This window comes from Penaeus vannamei, chromosome 35, assembly GCF_042767895.1.
Source record: "Penaeus vannamei isolate JL-2024 chromosome 35, ASM4276789v1, whole genome shotgun sequence".
NCBI lineage: Eukaryota > Metazoa > Arthropoda > Malacostraca > Decapoda > Penaeidae > Penaeus > Penaeus vannamei.
The window spans coordinates 9,773,737-9,796,236 of NC_091583.1; the positions used below are offsets into that span (position 1 = coordinate 9,773,737).

Consider the following 22,500-nt stretch of genomic DNA (forward strand, 5'->3'; position numbering starts at 1 on the left):
GGGGAAGAAGGCGCAGGAGCAGGCCTTGAGCCCGAAGCCACGCCGGGGGGAAGAAGGCGCGGGAGCAGGCCTTGAGCCCGAAGCCACGCCGGGGGGAAGAAGGCGCGGGAGCAGGCCTTGAGCCCGAAGCCACGCCGGGAGGAAGAAGGCGCAGGAGCAGGCCTTGAGCCCGAAGCCACGCCGGGGGGAAGAAGGCGCAGGAGCAGGCCTTGAGCCCGAAGCCACGCCGGGGGGAAGAAGGCGCGGGAGCAGGCCTTGAGCCCGAAGCCACGCCGGGGGGAAGAAGGCGCAGGAGCAGGCCTTGAGCCCGAAGCCACGCCGGGAGGAAGAAGGCGCGGGAGCAGGCCTTGAGCCCGAAGCCACGCCGGGAGGAAGAAGGCGCGGGAGCAGGCCTTGAGCCCGAAGCCACGCCGGGAGGAAGAAGGCGCGGGAGCAGGCCTTGAGCCCGAAGCCACGCCGGGGGGAAGAAGGCGCAGGAGCAGGCCTTGAGCCCGAAGCCACGCCGGGGGGAAGAAGGCGCGGGAGCAGGCCTTGAGCCCGAAGCCACGCCGGGGGGAAGAAGGCGCAGGAGCAGGCCTTGAGCCCGAAGCCACGCCGGGGGAAGAAGGCGCAGGAGCAGGCCTTGAGCCCTAAGCCACGCCGGGGGGAAGAAGGCGCAGGAGCAGGCCTTGAGCCCGAAGCCACGCCGGGGGGAAGAAGGCGCGGGAGCAGGCCTTGAGCCCGAAGCCACGCCGGGGGGAAGAAGGCGCGGGAGCAGGCCTTGAGCCCGAAGCCACGCCGGGGGGAAGAAGGCGCAGGAGCAGGCCTTGAGCCCTAAGCCACGCCGGGGGGAAGAAGGCGCAGGAGCAGGCCTTGAGCCCTAAGCCACGCCGGGGGGAAGAAGGCGCAGGAGCAGGCCTTGAGCCCGAAGCCACGCCGGGGGGAAGAAGGCGCGGGAGCAGGCCTTGAGCCCGAAGGCACGCCGGGGGGAAGAAGGCGCAGGAGCAGGCCTTGAGCCCGAAGGCACGCCGGGGGAAGAAGGCGCAGGAGCAGGCCTTGAGCCCGAAGCCACGCCGGGGGGAAGAAGGCGCGGGAGCAGGCCTTGAGCCCGAAGCCACGCCGGGGGGAAGAAGGCGCAGGAGCAGGCCTTGAGCCCGAAGCCACGCCGGGGGAAGAAGGCGCAGGAGCAGGCCTTGAGCCCGAAGCCACGCCGGGGGAAGAAGGCGCAGGAGTAGGCCTTGAGCCCGAAGCCACGCCGGGGGGAAGAAGGCGCGGGAGTAGGCCTTGAGCCCGAAGCCACGCCGGGGGGAAGAAGGCGCAGGAGCAGGCCTTGAGCCCGAAGCCACGCCGGGGGGAAGAAGGCGCGGGAGCAGGCCTTGAGCCCGAAGCCACGCCGGGGGAAGAAGGCGCAGGAGCAGGCCTTGAGCCCGAAGCCACGCCGGGGGAAGAAGGCGCAGGAGCAGGCCTTGAGCCCGAAGCCACGCCGGATCGCCCGCAGGCAGAAGCGCAGGCTCTGGTGCAGGCTCAGTGACGGCGCGAGAGGCAGACAATTGGCCGGGAGGGTTGGTGGACAGACGACGGCAGGCAGACGGGGCGAGGGCGGGGAGCGAGCGTGGCGGGGAGGAAAATGTTGGCGCCAGCAGGTGAAGGGGAGGGAGGAGGAGAGGGAGGGGAAGGAAGAGGAGGAGAATGGGGGAAGGAAGAGGCGAGATGGGAAATAGGGGAGGGGAGAGAAGAGGAGAGAGAGATGGAATGGGGAGGAGAGGGGAGGAGAAGGGGGAAAGAGGAGGAGAAGGGGGAAAGAGGAGGAGAGGAGGGGAAGGAGGAGGAGAGGAGAGCGGAGGGAAAGGAGGAGAGAAGGGAAAGTAGGAGGAGAGATGAAAAGGAGAAGAGGGAGAGGATAGGGACGAAGAAGAAAAAAAAGAAAAAAAGGAAAAATGCCCCGAGATAAGGAGCCCTCCGCCTCGCCAAGGGCAAGGAGAAACGAAGACGATGAATGAGTGAGAGGGCGAAATGCGAGCGAGGGAGAGTGCGCCTGGGTGCGAGTGCATGTGCGTGTACTGAACGTTACGGTCCCGCCCTCACCCTTGGAACCAGGGAGGGAGGGGGAGGGGCGGGGGCGGCGTCTGTACCTATGTCTGGCTCCTCCGATGTTGCCTTGTCTCCTGTTTTTGTCGTTGGCGGGGAGCTGGACGGGAAGGAGCATGGAGTTGTAGCATGTCTGGCCGGGGACCAGGGTCGGCTGCGCTTGTCTAGTAACGCTGGTTTGAGTTTTTTCGCGTATGTGTCTGGGGCGAGAAAAGGTCGGGGGCGTTACAATTTTCGGGCGGGACGGTTCCTTAATGATCGTAGGAGAAACTTTCTAGAAGTTATATTGACCCGTGCGTGCTGTTGCCGTAATTTGCCGTGCTGTTGCTTTCCAGAGATAAGATCGCTCAGTTCGCTGCCGTATTTTTCCGTGCATCTGCGCAAGGCCCGTGTCCACCTCCAGTATGTATTGGAAAGCAAGGCGACTCAGCAAGTGCAGGTGATGTTGCAGGAACCCCGCCTTGTTGCACACGTAACTCGTGTCGCCTGAGGTTGCGTGGACCTGCACCTGTGCCTGCCTCGTCACGTGCTCATGACCCACGTGTTGGGCGTGCGTCACACCTGATTGCGCCCGCGACAGGTGCGACCAGGGAGCGCGGGTGAATCATTTGATGTTGGATGAAGGGCTGTTGGCCAGGCGAGGGGCGGCCGCCACTGGGTTTCCTCTCTCCCTTTATAGCGGGGGGGGGGGGGCGTCTTCATTTTGTTGTTGCCGTTATCATCATATTTAGTACTATAATGACGATTACTACTATTATTACTGTTATTTTTATACTTGTTGCCTGTTTTGTGTGGTCCTGCTACACGCATCTTCTAAACATATGATAATATTAGAAATGCAACAAAACCCGTACAAGGCTTGCCTTAATTTATGTTGGCGTGTGTATGTGTACATGCGCTTGCATGTGCTTCTACATGAAGTTGTTTGCATAATCGCACCGCATATACGTGTGTGTGTGTGTGTGTGTGTGTGTGTGTGTGTGTGTGTGTGTGTGTGTGTGTGTGTGTGTGTGTGTGTGTGTGTGTGTGTGTGTGTGTGTGTGTGTGTGTGTGTTCGTGCGTGTGTGTTAATCTGTGTGCACATTAATGAATTTTTGATCGGACAAAACTTCTGGCAATCTTTGATGTTTGTTAATTCACTGATTGGAAAAAAAAACAGTTTTTCACTATAGTCGTCCGTGTTATTGGTTGTCCTAAATCATTACCGTAGCCTCTGTTGATGTGGAAATACAGTTTATCTACGAAGAAAAATCGCCTCTACAATCGAAGCATAGATCTTAGCATGGTATACAGCCTGCATTCTTTACCTTCATTTAGATATAGTTTACGATAAATGTATAAAGGCGAATGAATGTTGAGTTTTGAATAATTTAATATCAAGTAAAATGTAGCTAGCTGTGCATGATAATGTATCATAGCGAATAAGTCTACAGTTTGCATGTAGTTTGATTCCATCGATTTATATGCCAGAGTTAAAGATAAGATTGAGTAGTGGAAGTGATATGTCTATCTTGTAAGTAACACGTTGATTAGATTTGCTAAAATTCACAAGCACTCAGGCACAGAGGCAGACTTGCGTCACTACAGCCTTTCTCACTCAACTCTGTCACACAATTACTCGCTCGCTCACTCACTCACTCACTCACTCACTCACTCACTCACTCACTCACTCACTCACTCTGATGAAACTACACACACAAAGTAAAAAGTAACAAAAAACTCACTCACTCACTCATACGACCACTCTCTCACTCATTCACTCATTCAGTCACTTGCTCACTCCCTCACACAATCCCTCACACAATCACTTCACCACCCTCCTTCCCTCCTACCCACTCACTCACCTCTCTCACACTCTGTCTATCTATCCATCAATCAATCTATCTATTTATTTGTTTGTCTCAAAACAGACTTTTTGATTAGTACTAACAGAAATCTTTTTTCCACAGATATCTCGTGACTCCTCTGATGGGTGCCGACTTAAACAATATCGTCAAAACACAAAAGTTAACAGATGATCATGTTCAGTTCCTCATATACCAAGTCCTTCGAGGCCTTAAGTACATTCATTCAGCGGGTATTATCCACAGGGTAAGTTGCTTTTGCATCATCATCATCATCATCATCATCATCATCATCATCATCATCATCAATAATCATCATCAATAATCATCAATAATCATCAATAATCATCATCATCTTCATCAATAATCGTCATCATCTCCATCTCCATCAATAATCATCATTATCATCATCAGTAATCATCAATCATCAGTCATCATTACAATTTTTTCTCAATACTTTTTTTATTTTTACTTATTTATATATTTATTTTTATTTATTTATTTTGTCATTACAATTATTGGATCTGATATCTTACTCTTGAAGCTGATAATGTATAGAGAAATTACAGATTAATGTTAGTTTGTCCGTTAGCTGGAAAATTATATAAGACAATAAAAAATATTCCTTCCCCACAGGATCTAAAGCCAAGTAATATAGCTGTCAATGAAGATTGTGAGCTGAAGATCCTCGACTTTGGTTTGGCCCGGCCCACAGAGTCAGAGATGACTGGTTATGTGGCCACCAGGTGGTACCGTGCTCCAGAGATTATGCTCAACTGGATGCATTATAATCAGACAGGTATCATGGGAAGAAGGGGAACTAGTCAATATTGCAATGCTCAGTGTCACTGCTGCTCCCTATATTCATGTCACTAATGATGAAGAAAATTTGAGTATCATTGTAAGGAAAATCCTCTCTAACTCTGCTATGTTTCCTTTGCTTCCAGTGGATATCTGGTCAGTAGGCTGCATAATGGCTGAGCTTCTGACTAGCAGAACCTTATTCCCAGGTGCTGATCGTATCCTTTTAAGCTAAAGAAAGAAAAGAACAGAGTCAGACGGCTTTCTTTCGGAAAGGATGGATCAGAGTGACTCGCAGGGTTTTAGTTGATGTTGAGGGATGGAGTATTATTTCCTAATTATTATTGCATCATTGTTCTTCAACATGGTCTGTGCAACTGTTCTGGTTTCTGTAACTGGTAAAGATTATTTCTGTCAGATACTTATTTATACTGTTTTATTGGTATGTGTTGTAAATTGGTGGTCCATGATTTAGTTCGTTGAGGTGGTTGATATGATGTCAACTAATTTTTGATGTCTTAGCATAAGTAGTGGTTATTGATTATTATTTTTTTCCTCGGGGGCTGCTACTAATAATATATTATGGTGATTATGCTCAAAGACTTAAATGGTGCATCCAACAGCAGACATGGAAAGTAATGTAAGTTAGCACATGTTTCTTTGTAGTAAACAACTTTCAGGCACATCAACTTATGGGACATTACATATATAAATGAACCTGTGAATTTATTACTCACTAACATATTTGTATCTTTCATGTGTAATTAACCAAGGTAAATGAAAATCTTTCAATACCCAGGGATTTCAAGGTTCATCATAATTACTGTGTAACATTGCGTCATGCATTTAAAAAACAGTAAGGTTCTGTCTTTGTACTATAATTGTATTATGTATATAATATTATTATACACATATATTTATGTAAGATAATCTTGGTTAGATCTATAAGTTACAGATGCAAGTTGTAAGATTTACAAAATAATTTTTCTGATTATTGGTAAAAAAACATTCATATTCTGTGCTGTTTGTACCAGTTACAAGGCATTATTTATAAATCCTTCTCTAAATGTGTAGTGTAGCTCTGTCCTCATCTCTTTAATTTTCTTCCTAATATTAATATTCTTTCTCACTAGAGAGTCTGCTGGCCTATACCTTTAATCTGCACAAGGCATGTTGGATGAATGATAGTTATTGTTATCTCTATAGTACTATGTGTATTCTTTTATATGAACTTTTTATTTATTTCATTTTATTATTATTTTTTTTTTTTGTAAGTATTAATAATTTTTATTATTTATTTATTTACTTTTTTGTTTTTGTTTTTGTTTTGCCTCTTGCTTAATGTAGCTGTTGTGGAGTCCGAGTACTGTTTCTGGCTTTTTGCTTAGTTAAAACCTGCTTACTAGTTGTGTGATTCTGAACTGTTGATAATCCTTATGATTTTACAAGGATCAAAAAGAGAAAAAACAAGAAAGCCCAGCAATTTTCTTTATTATTATTTCTGACTGAAAGATAATGTAGGTTGAAGCTCTCTGAGCAAGGATTTATATGTGGGGTATAGTTTAAAAATATTCCCCCCTTGAAATTATGATAGATTTTTTTTTCTACAATTATTATTTTCTGAATACAGTTCACTATCCTAAAGTAAGTAAAAGAAGTTTGCAGTAATGATCATTTCTACCTGGAGTCAGACCTTCAGTACTGGACGCACTCCCTCCCGTTTTGTCTATTATGCAAAAGTTAGCGTGTGAAAGTGTTTGTGGCTGTTTTGGCATGTGCTGTTGTGACCCTTAGTCCAGACCTTAGATATCCAACAGCTCAATCTTATCATGGAGATCTTGGGAACACCACCTCAAGAGTACCTCAACAGGATCACCTCGGAGTCGGTAAGTTCCCCCTCGCCTGGCTACACCTGCGTTCCCTGCCGAGGCAATGAGCAAAAAGCATGGATGGTGCTTCTACATTGTAACCCTTCCTTCCTCTGTCTTTTTTTTTTTTTTTTCATTTTTTATTTACTTGATGTTACATTTTTGTTTTTATTTACTGATTTATTTTTCTTGGCTTGTTGGCAGTGTCTGTGGTAGAAATGCACTTGCTCCTCTAGCTAGAAAAATTGGTGGCATTAGCTTCAGGCTAGACCAGAGTCATGTGTACTTGCATCCATCACCCCCTAGAAATCACGTTAATTAATTTATCTGACTGTGATGGTTTGCATTTTATAAGAAAATATTGAGCATTACAGTGAGCTCGATAGTTCTCTTTTTTATTAAGAAGTCCGGAGAACATGCCACTTCCTGTGCAGTCTGCTTTTCTTTTTATATTTAAAAGTAAATAATCTGAGACATCTCAAGGAGGTATCATAAATATGTTGATTTGAGTAGCATTGTGTACATATAATTTTTTTCTTTTTCATTAGCATTTTTCCTTACAGGAGCTCAGTATAGCTAACACTTATTAATATTCCACCATTGTGTACAGTTGAAAAGCTGAGTTTATGTAACAGATAAGTGGACCCCTTAAATGCTGGAACTGAGACAAGTCCATTTAATGAGGCTTTCAGTGCAGCCAGACTTAGCCACAAACATGGCATGAGCTACAAGTGGTGGAAAAGAATGCATTGTTATGGCTGTGTGACTTTTATGATGGGTTGCTTGATTACTTGTGCAAATACTGTTAGGTTACCTTAGCCCAGGAATCAGATATAGATCAGCTGAACAAGATTATGAAGCTGGTTGGGACGCCAAGTAAGGACCTTATAGATAAGCTCTCCAGTGAAGAGGTTAGTCCCTCTCCTCAGCTGGACAACCATGATTGATACTACCACACTGACAGCTGCCAAACTGTGTGCTTGTGTACCCAAACGTCCCCCAATGCTCCATCGTCTTGTGCCATTTTGCCTTGCATCTTGTCCCCTGTGTTGTGTGTCTTTGTGCCTCCCAAGTCCTTGCCTTTGTGGTCAGTGCTTGTGTAGTTCTCTTTCCATGGGATTTAAGCTGTGGCTTGCAGCAACTTCAGTGAAATGTGTCTTTTTTGGTATGTCCTATGTTTGTATATACTCAATTTGGAGTTTACTCAGCAAAAGATAACCACAAAAAAAATCATTTTTACAGTATCTATTTGCACAGTTGTGTCAGGAAGTTCCTTTACTGGGTGTGCACTCCGGTGATGTTTTTAGCACTTCTATATCTACCTAATATTGCTAGCCATTATGGCTTCTTGCAATTATTAACACACACCCATCACTACACTATGGATACCAATTTATTCATAAAGATCAACATGGCTATTGTGATGGTCCTACACCTCGACAGAAGGTCAAATAAGGGAGTATAGGAACTTCTTGAAGCAACTGTACATTGTAGGTAATGAGAAGTATTTATTGACATGGAAGGTTTTAACTTTAAATGAAAATTGATGTTCATTAATCTTTTAGTTGTATGATATATTAAACAGGTGTATGGTGATGTATCTGTATATTAGAGACTTTTTTCATATATCTATGCATTATTAAATTTCTGTTTTACTGATGACTAAATTTCCTTGATTGTTACTGGTATTTCAGGTTGTAAGGGACATTCTTTGTATGTCGACAAGACAGGTCTAACACTGTATTAACTTAGAAATGTTGATTTAATGTTTAGGAACTCCTACTACCAGCTATTTTAGGATCAGCATTGTGTGATCTAATACAATTCAGATGATTACCTCTACACTAATAATATCTTAGGTAGACACAACAGTGATTCTCATACGATGATCTTTAGCTCGAGTTAGTAGCTTCTTTGTAGCTCTACCTCTGATGCTATGCTTAACATGATTGTTCTAGCTGCCTTAACCTGGCTTCTCAGACATTGACCAACTAACGCGCATCCTAGTGGTCGCCGGAACGCCGGATGAAGAAACTTTATCTAAAATCACCAGTGAGGAGGTAAAGCAATCACTGTTTCTGACACCTCCATCACTTTCTAAATGCCAATGGCATTTAATTGTTTTCATTGCAACAGATAATCAGTGAAGTCAAAGAGTAGACCATGATTGATGGCCAGACTCTGATCTTGAAATCTGTTGCTTTGTAAAGCAAGCTTCTCTTAATTTCAAATTTTCAAATGAAAGTTCACTGGTAACCAGGTTTTACAGTGTTGGTTAGGGTAAGAACTTTAACTTGCATTGAAGTTAAATACCTATTAAATATCTTCATATTCTTTATAAACTTATTGTACTTTGCATGTCACATGAGGTATATGGGACTATCAGCTGTAAGAACAAAACTCTTAATCTTATAGTGTAAGGGGTATATGGTAGAGTAATTTTCCAATAATTTGTACCTTAAAATGGAGGACCATATTTTCGTCACATTTTTTGTGGTAAGACAAAGGAATTGTGACCATGGGAACCAATAGATTTTCTAATACCTACTTGGCTTCCTCCCAACTCTTCTGTCTTCATTTTGTTTTCCAGATGGTAGAGATTATGATATTCATATGAATGAATGTATCTTATTTTTTCCAGTATCCATAAAGAAAATTCAATATGATTTTTTCACCTAGAGATAAAATGCTTTTAAGTACCTAAATTTTCTGCAAAATGATTGACAAGTAATCATATCAGCCTGTAATGTGCATTATGTATGTTTCGTGCTTTAAGCTCATTCTCTGCTTTCTTGCAGTTGCGAATATGTGTCTGAGCTATTATGCTTTTCCATGAATAGACCCAGATAAATGTTCTAATACATAGGATAAGATTGTATGATTTCTATTATTGAGCATAGTTAGTTTTCTGTAAAATACACTTTGGGATATCAAAAGGAATAGCATTGCTCATTGAGGATTTGTCTTGAAATTTGCAGGGATTAGATTTTAAAAGAAAGAAATAATTCATGGAAGTTGTTCTGTTAATGGAAATTACATCAGGAAAGCCCATTTATAAAGAAAATATGATTTATTTCTAAATGTAATTTTGACTCGCTGCAACATTTTTGTTTGCTGTATTTAAAAAAAATCTTAATCTATGTTCAATATTGTCATGAAGTTGCTATAGTCTTATTCTTTTTTTATTGAAGATAAGAAGTTTATATCTTCCAACAGTTATGTTCAAGCAACTTCAAGAGTAAATATAAAATGTGAAAAATCCCTTCTGGCTAAGTACCATTATGAGACAGAGATTGTAGACCTAAAAGAGAGGTCATTTTTGCTCCACACATGTTGTGTAACAGGGTATTTGGCTCATCTAATGATTTGCTAACAACTTCACCACCATTCTCTTAGGCTCGCAACTACATACGCTCGCTGCCCCACATGAGGAAGAAGGACTTTAAGCAAGTCTTCCGTGGAGCGAATCCCTTAGGTGAGTGGTGTTAGGGTCGTGGATGTTGTGTGCAGTGGTATTGTTGTTTTCTCATCATTTCTGGTTGAAACTTTTATGTAGTTTGATTGTTTAGATAATAATTGTTTTCTTGTCAATATTATCAGTTCTTCCAATATGATTATTACGGTAAATATAGCTGTTATTAATACTATTACTGTTAATGTGACTTTGAATATTAGCAAAATTACAATTGAAAGATTTAATTGGAACTTAACATAGAACCAATTTTTACCTCCAATTGCTGAAATTGTAAGCTTTATTTTGACTTATTCCCCTCACACAACTTTTACCCTGATATATGCAGCAACGTAAACTGTATTGCCAATTACAGCGGTAGACCTACTAGAGAAGATGCTGGAGCTGGACAGTGAAAGGCGTGTAACGGCAGCCCAAGCATTGGCCCACCCTTACCTGGCTCAGTATGCGGATCCCAGTGACGAGCCTGACAGCGAGCCCTACGACCAGAGCTTCGAGGACATGGATCTCCCAACTGAGAAGTGGAAAGGTCTGTATACTCTTTCTTCTTCTTTTTCCTCCTCCACCTTTCCTGCTACTCTTCGTCCTTTCCTCCTCCTCCTCCTTTACTTCCTTTCCTTTTTCTCTTCCTCCCTTTCCTTTTTCTCCCCCTTCCTCCCCTATTCTCCACATCCTTATAGTTTTCCTAATCTCATCATCCTTATTCTCCAACCCCATTCTTTTTTCAGTCTTAACTTCTAGCAGTTGTCATGACCTTATAACTGAAATCTTGGTAAATTTTGACCTTATATTTTAAAACTAAGGTAAATTTAAAATAAAATCCAGTTAACTTTCCTTTGTTTGCCACATGAAATAATAATGTATAAAATAATTCCTGTGTAGGGACCTGCCTTAAAAATGCCTAGGTATTTGATTAGTACTCATTCTGTTGATATTATCCTTATTAACATTATCACCAGATCAGATGAGTGGAAAAGCTGGACTGACTTGTAGAAATGATGTAGCACATTTATTGAAACACAGGTGTAATTCTAAATTCTATTGTCACTCTCAATTTCTTTTATTTTAGTATGTTATCAACATTGGTGACCTCTTTTCACAGAACTTGTCTGGAAAGAAGTTATAGCCTTGTGTTGACCTCATAACTGAAATCTTGGTAAATTTTTACCTCATATTTTAAAACTAAGGTAAAATTAGAATAAGATCCAATTAACTTTCCTTTGTTTGCCACATGAAATAATAATGTATAAAATGATTCCTGTGTGGGGACCTGCCGTAAAAATGCTTAGGTATTTGATTAGTGCTCATTCTGTTGATATTATCCTTATTAACATTAAGTGAGGCGGACTGTGGACCCTGTTGGGGGGCCGACTGCTGGAACTCAGGCTGGGAATGGGAACTACTCATCTCGCCTGCGCTCTAGCAGCTGCCAGCCCAGAGTGAAGCTTGTGGGGGAAAGCCCTCAGGAACCCCACAGGTGGATGATGGGACCCGCAGCCCGCCACACCCTTTTATGTGGGACAGCGTCAGTGTCGGCGGGGGTGGCAGAGGTGGCATCCACCTGGAGTAACTGTCCGAGGTTGAATCTCAGGTGGGAAGTCCGGGTGGGGGCTTGGGACGTCCGGTCTTTACGCCAGGATAATCGGTTGCCTCTTCTGTCGAGGGAACTGGGGAGGTTGAGAGTTGAGGTGGCTGCTCTCTCAGAGGTGAGGAGACCTGGCAGCAGCATGATCAGTGTAGGTGGCTACACCTATTACTGGTTGTGCCGCAGCGACGGTCATGACCTCCAGGGAGTAGCCATTGCCATCTCCAACAGACTCCAGCCCTCGGTAGTAGAGGTTACTCCTGTTGATGAGCGTATAATGGTATTGAGACTGAAGCTATCTTTTGGCTTTATGTCTCTTATTGCTGTGTACGCTCCTACCAATGTTTGTAAACTTGACGTGAAAGAGATGTTTTACGCCAAACTTGCATCTGTGGCAGACAGATGTTCCCAGCGAGATATTCGCGTTGTTCTAGGTGACTTCAATGCGGTATCTGGTTGTGATCGAGCTGGCTGTGAGATGTCTTTCGGTCCCCATGGCTCAGGAGCTAATGCCGGTAGTGAGAATAGCCTCCTTTTCCGGGATTTTGCTAGGTCCCAGAAATTGAGGATTTCTGGCTCCTGGTACCAGCGCCCGGACCACATCGTTGGACATGGTACAGCGATGCGGGTTGGAGCGCAGCCCCGATACAGCGTCACACTGGCGGGCCACCTGGCAGTGTTTATTTTTTCCGGTGTCTCGTATATGTGACACCCGGAACGAATGGGTTAAGCGTGAAACGCTTGATGCAGCTCAAGATACGATTGGTGTATGCCTAAGAGCAATACAGAATTTCATCTCGCAGGAGACACTGGAAGCCACAGATGCTTGTCGTGCGGCTCGTCTGACAGGGGATTGGGAATTGCACCGGTCTCATGTACGCAGAACTCAGTCTCTGTTAAGAAGGGACAAGGAACAGTTTATTAGGAGTCTTGCAGAGGAGGTAGAAGGCCATTTCATAGTAAATGACCTTTGTTCTGCTTACCAAGCCCTGAGAAAGCTGAACGCCAAGCCCTCTTCACAGGTAACAGCAATTCGCTTAGTAAGTGGTCAGATCATTTCAGATCCTGTTGTGGTGCGGGAACGCTGGGCTGAGTATTTTGAGCAGTTGTACCAGGTTGACCCACCAACAGTTAACTTAGATGCGCGGAGTGCCGAGACCCCGTTGCCGAACCCACCCATCAGTTAGGATCCTCCCTCCCTAACTGAAGTTAGGGGGGCAATCTTCAAGCTGAAGAGTGGTAAAGCAGCAGGTATCTGCGGCATACCAGCTGAACTGTTAAAGGCTGGTGGTGAACCTATGGCGCGGGGGTTACATGCTGTCCTGGCTGCCATCTGGCGGTCCGGTACCATTCCTCCTGACCTGTTAAGGGGTGTGGTCATCCCTCTCTGGAAAGGGAAAAGGGACCGTTGGGACTGTAGCAATCACCGAGGCATCACACTGCTCAGTATACCATGCAAGGTTCTCGCCCACATCCTCCTGAGACATATCAGAGACCATCTATTGAGGCATCAGAGACTGGAGCAATATGGATTCACTCCTGGTATGTCTACAATAGACCGTATCCTTGCTCTTCGAGTCATTGTAGAGCGCCGCCGTGAGTTCGGGCGTGGGTTGCTTGCAGCCTACATCGACCTCAAGAAGGCGTTCGACATGGTGCATCGGGAATCACTCTGGGAGATCCTGAGACTGAGAGGAATTCCAACAAGGATTATTGGACTTATAGCAAGCCTGTATACTGGTACTAAAAGTGCTGTATAGAGTGGTGGGGGCCTGTCGAGCTTCTTCCCTGTTAGTTCAGGAGTGAGGCAAGGCTGTGTCCTTGCACCAATTCTTTTCAACACTTGCATGGACTGGATACTGGGCAGAGCTACTGTTAAAAGTCATTGTGGAGCAACACAGGGCAATATCAAGGTTACTGACCTTGACTTTGCTGATGATGTTGCTATTCTATCTGAGTCTCTGGAGACCCTAGTAGTGGCTCTGGATGCATTTAACAATGAAGTGAAACCCTTGAGTCTAGAGGTCTCCTGGACCAAGACCAAGATCCCGGACTTTGTAGACTTGCTAGGAGAACCTGTTCAGTCGGTGCGTGCTTGCGGCGAGGACATTGAAGTCACAGAGAGCTTTACATACCTTGGTAGTGTAGTTCATAATTCTGGGCTGTCAGACCAGGAAGTCAGCAGACGGATTGGCCTGGCAGCAGGGGTCATGAACTCACTCAACAAGAGTATTTGGAGATGTCGGTACCTGTGTAGAAGGACCAAGCTACGGGTTTTCAGGTCCCTGATAATGCCAGTTTTGCTGTACGGTAGTGAAACCTGGACATTATCCTGCTCCTTGGAGGCTTGTCTTGAAGCCTTTTGTAATAGGTCCTTGCGCCGGATCATGGGGTACTGTTGGCGGGACCATGTGTCCAACCAACGATTACACCGTGAGACTGGCATAGGACCTGTAATCTACACAATCCGTGATCGCCAACTCAGGCTATATGACAACCTGGCTCGCTTTCCTCAGGATGACCCTACCCATAAGGTATTCTCTGTTAGAGACAACCCTGGGTGGAGGAGGCCTGTGGGACGACCTAGGAAGTCGTAGCGTGGGCAAATCGAACTTGAAATGGGCCGAGTCCCTGCCTGGCGTCTTGCCATGAGGGATCCTCGTGGCTGAAAGCGAAGGGTGGATGCAGCTATGGGCCCCCGTCGGCGTTAGCCCCCCTTGATTGATTGATTGATTGATTGATAACATTATCACCAGATCAGATAAGTGGAAAAACTGGACTGATTTATAGAAATGATGTAGCACATTTACTGAAATTCAAAGGTGTAATTCTAAATTCTATTGTCACTCTCAATTTCTTTTATTTTAGTATGTTATCAACATTGGTGACCTCTTTTCACAGAACTTGTCTGGAAAGAAGTTATAGACTTCTCACCTAAGCCAGCAGTATTGGCAGAAGAAGCAGAGAAAACGCAGTCATCATCGCAGTGAGAGTCGCACTTCAAAACTGAGTACTTTGTTTCGGAATTTGCTTGAAAACATCCTTCTTTTCATGGTGAAAGTGTCATACATTAGCATAGGGGCACCTGAAGAGGAATATGTTGTAAATATTCACATGCCAAACAGTACACCCTGTGGATGTTCCTCGTCAGCTCTGTTCTTGAAGATAACCTCAGGTGGAAGATGTCGGGAACTGATTTTGTATGAAATTTGTGTTTATTAAGATTATTGTATGATGACAGTTGCTGTTTATGATTTTCTTTTGCAGTCATGTGGGGACTTTTGTAGGCCTGTAAAATACATTCTGCCTTATCCTTATTAGGCATGGATATTTTTATCATTCTGAGTTATTCTCTGTAAATTTGAAAGTTATTACTATTTTTGGTGTGTATTTGAAGCATTATCATACTTATTGTAATTATATTCTAACCACCATGCTTTGATGCAATGTAGAGAGGGAGGTATCAAAGATTCGGGTCAAAAGCTAGTTATCTTTAGATTTATTTTGTAAGAGAAGTGCAGGTGGGTGAGGGAGAATATATACTTTGACTTTTAGAGGTGGCCTTAGTCTTGTATTGTTGAATGTGCAATGGTGGCATCTAGCAGTAAACTTGTGGAAGGGTTAGATTTACAGCAATACAAATGGCCATTCGTACATTACTCCTCAGAAGTGCTCGTTTGAACAAATAGAACCTTGTGTTGCAATATGTGCCATGACTTTCTTGTATGCAATAAAATGGTTCATGCATTGCAAATGCTGCTGAAGTCTATGAGTAGATATTGAACCTCATACATTTCTTCACTAATTTTAGTGATATAATGATGAAATGGAATAGGTCAATCATTTCCTCAGTGGTACCCATTTTAATGAGATGATAATAGTTTTTTGACTACTAATTGCACCAGAAAGAGGATGACTGGTAACATGCATTAGGTTGTAGATCTTTTTTTATGTGGTTAGTAACTTGGATCTTCTTACTAACTTTTAAGTAATTTTTATTGTTTACAATACTTATTGTTGAAAAACTTGCTGTTTGTATATGACATATTTGATTTTTTTGGTTGGACTATTATGTGATTTAATATTTATCTCAAAAGTACTTAAGCAGTTCTACTATACAAATGAACTGCTCAATTTAGGTGACAAAAGTCTCTGTAGCTCTTTTTTTAACAAGATTATAACCGTATTTAGTGCCTAGCAAACATTTCCCTTTGATATAGTGGTAACAATAGTGATACAGTTTCAAGAGTTCTGTAACAGATAGAAAGAGATTTTTTCAAGTTGTCGGAAGATGTTTACTCAAATGGAAACAGAAAATTGAAAGTAACTCATTTACCAAGAACTAAAGACTACAGAGTTATGTTACCAGACAGATCAGAGATGATGCCAAGTTCATTTTCTGCATATGTGATGAGTGAATTAAAATGTGAATGCATGCAATGAATGAAAAAATTAAATGTGCATGTTATCTGAGTCTTTTGTGTGATTAAAAAAAGAGCAAAGAAGAGACATTAATCTAAAGAAAATACTTGTCAGAAAAGAATTTTTAGAAAAATACCAGGAATGCATTGGAATGTAAGGCATATCTTAAAGCCTCTGAACTGACTATGATTGCGGCCTTTCAGGAAACAGTAGAATGATGTACCACGTATTATTTTGGTATTTGAAAATTTGTATGGTAGGTATTTTTAAACAAATAGTTTTATCTGCTTATAATTTCTCTTTTTTATCATTTCTCTTTTCATTGTAGTTGTAACTACTGGTTTATCTTTTCTCAGAGCTTGGACTTGTATTCCTATTTAAGCTTTGTTTGACTTTTTGTAAATAATGTGTTTGTACCTTTACTTTTTTTTTTTTCCCTTTCTATTGATAAATAATTTGTGTGTATGTGTGTTTGTCAGTTTATATGCCTTTTTTCTGTATTTTTCCTCTCTATCTATCTTTCAGTTTGCATGTGTTTGTTTGTGTGTGTCTGTGTATGGGAATGGCTGTGTTTGTGTGTGTGCACCTCTGATTGTTGTGGCATCACCACTTTGAATGCAGAACATTGTTTTACTGCAGTGTCTGTGAAATATGAAAATATGTGTTGCCTGAGTGTGTTTCTTGTAAGAAAGGAAAACATGAAGAAACAAAATACAGGGCATTGGTTCCCTGCCAGTGATTTATGTAACAAGTCTCCATCCGCTTAATTTCTTTGATCAAAATATTCATCGTTCTACGTTACACTTTGCCCATTTTGATGAAAGAGCTGAGGAAGGAATATAAGAGATATTAGTCTTCTAGACTGCTGATTGAAGCCATTTTCTTTCTTGGTGAAGTGAAAACAATTTTGATGGCCACATCTTTTTCTGTGTGGCAGGAAGTGATAATTTTGCCATGTTGTTTTTGTTTATTTATTAGCATCATTTATGAATAATCTGTGCTTAAGGTGTGACTCTTCTTTCAGTGATCACTACATTGTTATCATACTGTGTATCTTGTGAACTGCGCTTTCCATTTTCAGTGACCATTTGTCCTTGGTTAGAAAGGAATGTGAAACTGGCTTTTATAATAAGCTATTTTTTTTTAATGTCAAAGGAGCCAAGTTTGCCACAATGTTGTTTGTGCTGTTTTTCTGTATGTACATTTTGTCATTTTGTATTTTGTTTTCATGGATGTTTTATTTGTGATGTAGAGATGATATGTCCAAGAACTTTGGTATTATATACATTTTATAACTTACTTTCATCTTAATGAGCAATTGTGAGAAATCATCTTAATTATTGTCATTATTGTTTTTATTATTTATTTGTCAATACCTTTTCATGGGGACAGCTAATATCACAAGGCAGCTGTTGTATATTACCATCAGTTCATTTACTGAATTTTCTTAGTGTGGGACTTGTATTTTTCCTTACATTTTGGTCTTTTTCAGGTAATGAATTTCTTTAATTTGATTGTTTGTACAAATGACTTATAAAGAGGTCATTGCATCTGATATATGACCTAGGGTAAGTTGTCTGGAATGTGAACGGAAATGGTGCCTCATTTTAAAGAATGCTGTTGAGACTTTTAATACACTGTACTTCTCTTGGCATCAGAAGTAACTTGGGTGAAAAAGTAAAGTACAGGATAAAAGAAATAAGAAGGAGCCTGTTTGCCATATGGGGTAATTTTATTTCAAGAAATGAAGATGCTCTTAACTTTTTTTTATTCTTTTTATATTTAGTTTCTTTATAGGGTTGAAGGCTTAGTTTTATAAAATTCTGTTTATTTATTTATTTATTTATTTGTTATTATTATTATTATTTTTTACATAATACAAATTGTGGTATTGATGGTCTATGCCTAGAAAGTAAATTGTCTGGCTGCTCATTGTAAGATTTCTTACAATATTGCCTTATATCAAGCAAGCCATTGAATAAAAAGATGTAAATATACTACATAACAATTATATTATTTAAACATTTTTTGATTAACTTCTCATTAAGTGTGAAAATGTGGCTAAGTCCCTGATTTAACTTTCTACTAAAGTAACAAGATTGCAGAAATGTGAATGAGGTAATCAGATTGTGTAAAGAGAGAGACAAGAACTGTGCCTTCACTACAAACAGATGAGTTGGTGCTGAAAGTTTGCCACTTCCTGAAATTTAATCTATGTGATTTTTTTTATTTGCAAAAAGAAATTCCCTATATGAATTGAATCAAATTGTAAATTCCAAAGTTGAATCTTCAAGCTCCTCTGCTTGCTGCAAATAACTTGATTCAAGAAAATAAGTCCATAACCAATTTTAAAAATACAAATCAAATATAATACTTTATTTTGATTAGAATCTACATTGTAAAGAGAAGTCAGAGATGAGTATATTTAACCTAGCTATATGTTAGTTGTACAGGAAAGGAAATTCCTTTTGATAAAGAGAAAAAAATTGTTTAAAAAAAAACAAAAGAAAAAACAAGTGATGGTTTTAAGAATTTATTTAAAATGAGCAAATTTTTTCCATGTGCTTACAGTTTCATTATACTTTTTCATCCATGCCAAATGCAGGCTTTGTGCACTTTTTCCCATTTTTTTCAATTTCTGTGAAAAGCAAAGAATGTATGGTTTTGTGATTTGTGAACACCTCATTTCTCGCCTGTCATCTTTGCCTCATGCTGTGTTGACGTGTTTCTTTTTTTCTAATTGTAAGTTTTGTTGTGGAATATAGCTAAGGAGAAAGTTAATACTTAATGTAAATTTTATGAGTTGCAATGATCATCCTTAATCTTTTATTGTAAATAAAATAATGGCTTTTTTAGTGCTTGTAATTATCCTTGTCCACAACTACTGTTAAACAACTCTACATTTACTGATAAGTGTTTTAGAGAAACTTAATATTTTATATTTAGTTGGTGCTGTGTGTGCAGGGTGTGGTTTGTCTATGATTGCAAACCTTGCTGCTTTCATCTTCCACCATGGGCAGTAAAAAGCTCTCATTATCAAGCCTTATATGTCACCCATGAAAACCGTTATTTTGCAGTTCCAGGCTAAATTGTAGAGGCTATCAGCATAGCAGTAGGACCAAGAGGCACCAAGCCATGGCTCACTGGTCTGTGGCTTTTGGTTTGGGCAAATCTACCAACTTTTTTTGAGGAAGTCAGATAAGCCAGGCGATTCCCAAGAGAGATTTTTGTGAATAAAATGGCAGGGTTGTTGTGGCAATGCACTCTCAGCTTTAATCTCTTGTGATTAACTAATCATTAATTAGTTCATTTATTGCATATTTTTTAAAAAATAGGTTGTCATGTATTACCGTTGGTTTATCTCCAGCTACACTCAAAGGTATAGATGACCAATTATTAGATACCATACCAAACTTATCAATAGAAATTAAGAGTTTCTCCTCAAACTAATGCAACTTGCTTTTAGGCATGTATAAAATCACAATTTTCTCGTTTTTCAACAAAATATATTGGCATATTTTTTTCTCTCATTTTCTTCAATGAACCTATTTCCTGTCCCTCAAAAGTTTTTTTTGCGGGATATATGACTAACAACCTCTAAGAGGATATTGAATATTGGGTGAAAATGTGTACTCGGGCTACATAAAATCATCCTAAAAGAATAAAGAAATCTTTCTCTTCAAGTAAAAGATACATCTTTTTATTTATTTCTTTTCGTTACTTCAATTTAGGGCCACTGAGACAAACAGCGCAACTTTCATATTTTATATTATAAATATAATAAATATAAATATAAACTTAATTATACAACAGCATTCAATAAAAGTAAGGAAATATCTAAAACAATACAACTAAAAAGCATGGACGCACATAATGAACGGAAACCTCCCATCAGAGCACCTGTCACTCGCCAGGACCCATTTGAGAGGGAGCTCTCTAGGGCCTAGGCAATGGCTGCGAGCTCGGGGTTCCCAAGGACGGCGCAGATGAAGCAGGTGGAGCCGACTGTTGAAATCAGGCCCGAGAGAATCATGCTCGTGAAGTACATGACAGCCAAGGCGATCCCAATATACAAGGAACCGTCTATTGCGTACTCCACAGCACGAGAGAACCACCCGAGCTTTGAATACTTCAAAACGTCAATCTTATCCGAAATCGATGATGTGTTGTTCTCAGCCGCAAACCCGTGGTCTTCACTTGCATGGTCCAGGATCGTTTGTTTCTCCGAATTTAGAAGGAATGTTGCAAGGCCCTTTATGGCATGGAACAGAGGATCTTCGTCATTCTTATCATTAGATGATGACCCTTCAAGATACTCATGCGTGTATACCTGCTGGTCTGTTAAAGAATTAGTCTCGGTATCAGAGTCCGAATAGATAGAATTAACCTCATCATTGGGTTCCTGCCTACGCCAGAAACCGAAGTTCTGTCTGCCCCTTTCAACACCAGGATCTTCCTCAAGGCTACCAGGAGATGCTTCTAAATGAGTCTCATCCGAATCCATACTAGAGAGACTCCTGACGTACTCCTGCTGGGGACTTCCTGCTGCGAGAGGTAAGCTATTTACGACGCCGCTGTTCCGAGGCATGAGTAGATCAACCACGCTCTTGAGGAAGTCCCTGAACTCCTCTACTGTCGTGATGTCTCCCGTGGCATTGAAGGGTAAGATGCTGTCTTCGTCCAGATGCGTGACGCGCTCGAGGCAACAGTGGGCTTTGTCAGGATCACAGGTCAAGTTTAAGAGCTGAAAGATTTTAAATTACAGCAGGCTTGGCGATTAAGGATAAAGTTATAGCGCAAACATGTAAAAGGGTAAAACTGCAGAAGCAATAAGGCTATGGATACTAAAATGCAAGTGAAAGGCAATGAGATATTCTTTAATTTACAGGCCGGTGAATTTAATAGCTCACGTTCTATTGTATTATATAGTCTATATTTTAATTTACTCTTTTTGGGACTATGTCACTATTTTTGCCTGAATCAAAATATTGCAATTCAGATACAGTTAAACACATGAAAAGAATGCTGCTTCCAAAGAGTACGGATAAGACAGACGGAAAGACAAATAAATAAACAAATAAAGAGGATGAATATTACAATAATGTGTTATCACATATTACATTTTTACGAGACCAAACCCGTTACTGACTTGGTGAAGGGGCGCCCGGGGCACGAACACGGGGCAGGGAACAAGGGGGTCCTCGCACCAGCAGGAGTGAGGCTCCACGTCGCTCGCCAACGCCAGCAGACGGCTCAGAGAAGTGACGCCCACCCTAAGACGGGAGAAAGTAGCTCGGTCGGTCATCTCTGATTTATGTTCGTATAATAATGGTTTACGAATGAATTAATACCAATACACCCAATATTCATGAAAAAATAAGAAAAAATAAAGTGTACATGGTAAGTACTATTAGAAGGGAAAGTAGATGTAAAAGCATGCAAAGTTTTATAAATACTAAATGAATGGACACTATACACAATGTTCATTGAACGATGGAAATATGAATTTTGAAAAGAAAAATGCACCACAACACCACTGAAAAGTATGTGAATGTAAAATATGGCGACTTCTAAATTTTAATGAGTAGCATATTCACTCCCGACTACAACAGCCTGATGGCTTCACGTCATTTTCAACATAATACATACGATCTAAAAATACTGAACACTACAGCAAAATATTTTTCTTCTTTAAACATAGGCATGGCTTTATACACATCTTAGTATACAATATCAGTAACAAGAAAAAGACAAGAAAAAAAACTCGTATTACACTTAAGCAGAAAGAACGAGAATCCCTTGATAGCCCCCTCCTTTCCCTCACCGGCTGCTCTCTTTACGGAAGGAGGTCAGGCTGTCAGGCCCCAAGGACGCGTAGGATGAGTGACAGGGAGGTCGAGGGATGAACTCCAGGTATAAAGAAACTAGGGGACGACAGGGAGTGGAAGAGAGGAACAATGGGCGGGATTGTGGTGATGGTCACGGGGTTAATTAAAGAGTTGATGAGAGTTGATGTGGTGAAATAATGTGTATGTACACGAACAGGCACCCGCGCCCCCCCCCCCCACACACACACCAAAAAAAAAACAAAAAAACTTACCACGGCAACAAGCACAAACCTCAAAAAGAACCTACCTCTGCAAACTATCGACGCCGCTAACCGTTGCCGATACCGCAGCGGCGCAGAGCACTGCAACCGCTGTGTGGACTGTGAAGGATGAAACATGATATAAACAAGGGGTAATCTGAAACTCTGTTTTTGGCTTGGCAAAATAATACAAAATAATAAAGAAATCAGGGTTCATTTTCATCGTCAATGAATCAAAATGATCATACATTTGGATACAGAGATGCCATTGAAAACACACAAAATATATATAAATCGCCACAAAATAATTTCGAGTAATAATAAACCGACCACATACAAAACTCAGGCTAATT

The 22,500-nt window shown here is 41.5% G+C and overlaps 2 protein-coding genes across 7 annotated transcripts in view; one reads left to right on the top strand and one right to left on the bottom strand.

Moving 5' to 3' along the window:
- Positions 1-18,911, top strand: part of LOC113815719 (mitogen-activated protein kinase 14) — a 63,676-nt gene extending 44,765 nt beyond the window's left edge. Inside the window, exons 4-11 of one of the 6 annotated variants that reach the window (XR_011398139.1) lie at positions 4,017-4,158; positions 4,548-4,710; positions 4,859-4,930; positions 7,412-7,491; positions 9,977-10,055; positions 10,408-10,581; positions 11,155-11,239; positions 14,539-18,911. Coding sequence is in view for 4 of the 6 variants with exons in the window: in XM_070113974.1 (XP_069970075.1) it covers positions 4,017-4,158; positions 4,548-4,710; positions 4,859-4,930; positions 6,519-6,598; positions 9,977-10,055; positions 10,408-10,581; positions 14,539-14,627 (799 nt within the window). In the remaining 2 variants the exon portion in view is untranslated. Of the gene's footprint in view, positions 1-4,016; positions 4,159-4,547; positions 4,711-4,858; positions 4,931-6,518; positions 6,599-7,411; positions 7,492-8,560; positions 8,641-9,976; positions 10,056-10,407; positions 10,582-11,154; positions 11,240-14,538 lie in introns of all 6 variants that reach the window. The other 5 variants (XR_011398140.1, XM_070113975.1, XM_070113974.1 and 2 more) reach the window with 5 other exon arrangements.
- Positions 18,912-19,810: 899 nt separating this feature from the next.
- LOC113815718 (uncharacterized) overlaps positions 19,811-22,500 on the bottom strand; it is a 3,621-nt gene continuing 931 nt past the window's right edge. Inside the window, exons 2-4 of the mRNA XM_027367738.2 lie at positions 22,195-22,267; positions 21,209-21,332; positions 19,811-20,803 (exon numbers count right to left, since the gene is read on the bottom strand). Coding sequence (XP_027223539.2) covers positions 20,003-20,803; positions 21,209-21,332; positions 22,195-22,267 — 998 coding nt within the window. The 3' untranslated portion in view covers positions 19,811-20,002. The remainder of the gene's footprint in view (positions 20,804-21,208; positions 21,333-22,194; positions 22,268-22,500) is intronic.